The following is a 3,500-nucleotide window of genomic DNA, read 5'->3' on the forward strand; positions in this document are numbered from 1 at the left end:
CCCCAATAATACCAATGATGTCAAACTTGTCCACACAACGCTTGCCCCAGTCTGCCTCACTTGCCTTTATCTCCCCAAACCGTGGCCCACAAATCCTGCATTACACACAAAATTGATAGTTATGAAATACAAATTTTGATGTGGACATTTCACTTATAAATGCGAATTACAAGATGAAATACATTTGCTCAGTGATACGACTGCACACACGAGAGAGAAAGAGAAAGAGAAAGAGAAAGAGAAAGAGAAAGAGAAAGAGAAAGAGAAAGAGAAAGAGAAAGAGAAAGAGAAAGAGAAAGAGAAAGAGAAAGAGAAAGAGAAAGAGAAAGAGAAAGAGAAAGAGAAAGAGAAAGAGAAAGAGAGAGAGAGAGAGAGAGAGAGAGAGAGAGAGAGAGAGAGAGAGAGAGAGAGAGAGAGAGAGAGAGAGAGAGAGAGAGAGAGAGAGAGAGAGAGGAAAAACCTTACTTTGGCCGCCGTTTGTTTGACGTCTGTACAGGTGGAGTATTCTCTCCAGGTGAGGTTTTTACATGGGGTGGGGAGTTCCCTCCTGGAAGCTCAGGAGGCAGGGGCAGGTCGGTAAGCAAATGTCGAGGTTTTTCTTCTCCTTCACGCCGCAATGATCGTCGTGATCGAGTATCCCTGCTGGTAAATTCAATATCCATGTTTTCATATGTAAGCACACTTATTAAAGCCTGAAGCAAAATAAGTCAGGAATATCCAAAAGTGTATCACTCCGAACTGCAGTAGTGTATGAAATGAGTTTCAAGATTTCACAATGCATTTTAACTTTCTTGCTTTAAACTTCCATTATGACCATAAATTTTCATCATGGCCATAAACGTTTAAAAAAGCCCATATTGAAGTCATTTAAGGGTAATTTTCTGTTTCAGAACATTTTCTAATGTTGAGGACTTCAATTCTTTGGAAAGTGAAGGAGCTGAGGGAGAGCTTGTGCCTCAACATAATTAAAATTGCTTATATAATTTTCCCTTAATGCTGTCAGAGTATCATTACCATGCACACGTAGCCCAAAGCAGGGTTAAGAAAGTGGTTCACTCTGTCTGTGTCTGAAGGACATCAGTCTATGATCGAAGAACTACTTAATTTCAATTGGCTTTTATGTTTTGAACACTGAAGAACATGAAACGGAGCATGAATTGGAACACAAACCTGCACTTTAGCAGTACTTTGGCTCTGAATTTGGCAAATTGTAGGGAATCTCATCCACAGCACACATGCGCGTAGAGGAAGAAAGGAAGGTAATTGTTTTTAGTTTATCTGTCTATCAAACAAAATTTAAAATCATTCCAAACAGGAAACGCACTGTTGTTCGGGACATCATAAAGAACACAAAAACAGCAGGCACAGATAACCAATGGAACGTGTTAATATAAATAAGGTGGTGAAAAAAGAGGGCCGGCGCTAAACTTCTGGATAAATGATTTTTTTTCTACAGCCTTGATAACTTTTATTTTATTTCAGTTGAATGATGTATTTGAACACTGTAGAACACAAATTGCCTTCTTTGCGCTTCCAAAAACCCTTAGTTTTGTCGTAGTTGGGCAAAACTTTACACTGTTTCGACCAATAAAATTTGCCACGCTCTGAGGGTGGAGTAATAGCGATATTCAGACAAAATGGTGGCTCACGCTCGGAGAAATGGCAGCTCGTGGAAAAAAGTAGTGACTCATGCCCCCCCCCCTCCACCCCACCCACCACAATCGCACATCCTTCCAACTTTCCAGTTTTCCCTCTTGGGAGAGTCCTTTTGTATTCATCTTTTCCAACACATGCATCCTGCCCACCGTTCCTCCTCACACCCTCGTTTGTCCGATATACCTCAGCCTGGGCCTTCAAAACTCTGCTGTTGGTGTTTCCAACTCTCTCTATTGTATATTTTGTCCTGTGCATCCTGATCCATTCAGCATACGAGTATGAGCTGTTCCACAAGCCTCGACTATGTATTAAAATAATCTAAACTAATAAAAGGCAATGTGTGTGTCAGTGTGTGTGTCTCCTCCATAACTCCAAAACCATAAAATCTATCAGCCTGAAACTTTGCATGCATACTAAGAAAACTCCAAGGAAGTGCAGGAGTGAAAATTGGGTGCTTGGGTTAATTAAAACACCCCTTTTGAAGAAAATCAACGGCATTATTTAATTATATCCTTCATCAGGCGATCCTTGGCTACCTCACTCTCTGGGTCTTAAGACGTTTCCTGGGTAACCTCACTGGGGTCTGAAGCCGCCATGTTTTTTAGCCTGTTCAACCATACGTTGACTTTTTTTTCTTTTTTTTGAAAAAAAAATTCTCCACTTTCCTCACTCATATCAAATGCCAGTTCATCATAACTACGAATCGCTGTGCACATTGCTTTTGTAAGTACTATAGTTTTAAAATTAGGAGCTTGGAGTGGTTTCATGCATTATATGATACGATTTTCAATGATCTACTCTCACAGACAAAGTGTTCTAGTGTTTCTACAGAGTTCTTCAGTAGAACACAAAGTGTTCTACTCTGTTGTACAGTGTTTATTCCTAACATTTTCCATAGGAAGCACATCATCAAAATATTATTTCGGTTTTGAGGATCGGATATCGTCCGGACTAAATGAGTGTCGAAATGTGGAGTGAAATCCAATAATGCAAAAAAATAACGAGTCTCATAACTACGTCAATATACCTACATACTTCAAACAAGCAAAGCTTTGTTCCCTCCTCCATGCAAACACAAGAAAATGTGAAATTTCCAAAGCATTAAACTTATCTTTTGCTACTGTTTGGAGAATTATATTGAGTGAACAAAAAACATTTAGGAACGTAAGTAGTGTCAAAAGAGAGGCTTTGACGTAGTAATGGGTCCCATTTCTCAAAGTCGCAATATTCGCTCGCTTACGCTCACTGATATTTCTCCTTTTCAAACTGGGACACATTACTGTGTCAAACGCCTCCCCGTTGACATAACTCTCCCTGCCAGGGACTGGGCTTCGCTTCCCTTTCACATGATCATTTCCTTAACTAAACTGAGTAGTCATATTGAGATGCTACAAATATTTGTGTTCTATTTCAGGAATAACTTAATATATTCATCAAATTTAAAAAAATGCGGCGGTAGCCCGTTAAACGCCCTCCCGCCCCCCCCCCCCACCATTGCTTTCTTATTTACCTCCTCTGTTTAGAAATGATGTTTATAACTTCTTATTGTATTCCAATAAGATATGCTTGTTTCCAAGATGTGCAAGTCTTATGTTGTGTTTACTCCTAACATTTTCCAGTCTTTCCAAATACAGTATTATTCATTAATTTATAAAAGTTCTTCTCAAAATCGTTTGTAGCAAGTGTTATCTTTTTGTGTTAAAATCAGCCACCCTGCCCGAGAAACGAGTTTCACGAGAAAAGAGTTTCTTCCCTTGCCTGAGACAAAAATGCTGGTCAGGACATGGAAAAATGTACATCTCTTCCTTTGAGACATGCCCGAAAAAACCAATTGTTTTCTCATT

General features: G+C 39.5%; 1 protein-coding gene across 5 annotated transcripts in view; it reads right to left on the reverse strand.

Moving 5' to 3' along the window:
* The window catches only part of LOC147031773 (cyclin-dependent kinase 13-like), a 182,107-nt gene that overhangs the window by 94,845 nt on the left and 83,762 nt on the right, over window positions 1-3,500 (reverse strand). For 3 of the 5 annotated variants that reach the window (XM_085867306.1, XM_085867291.1, XM_085867285.1), the window contains 2 exons: window positions 466-642; window positions 1-95 (listed from right to left, as the gene is read on the reverse strand). The exon at window positions 1-95 is cut by the window's left edge and continues 45 nt beyond it. In XM_085867306.1, coding sequence (XP_085723432.1) covers window positions 1-95; window positions 466-642 — 272 coding nt within the window. The remainder of the gene's footprint in view (window positions 96-465; window positions 643-3,500) is intronic. The other 2 variants (XM_085867298.1, XM_085867288.1) reach the window with 1 other exon arrangement.

This window comes from Eptatretus burgeri, chromosome 2 (assembly GCF_056783735.1).
Source record: "Eptatretus burgeri isolate ZD-2024b chromosome 2, Ebu_testis_v1, whole genome shotgun sequence".
Classification (NCBI taxonomy): Eukaryota; Metazoa; Chordata; class Myxini; order Myxiniformes; family Myxinidae; genus Eptatretus; species Eptatretus burgeri.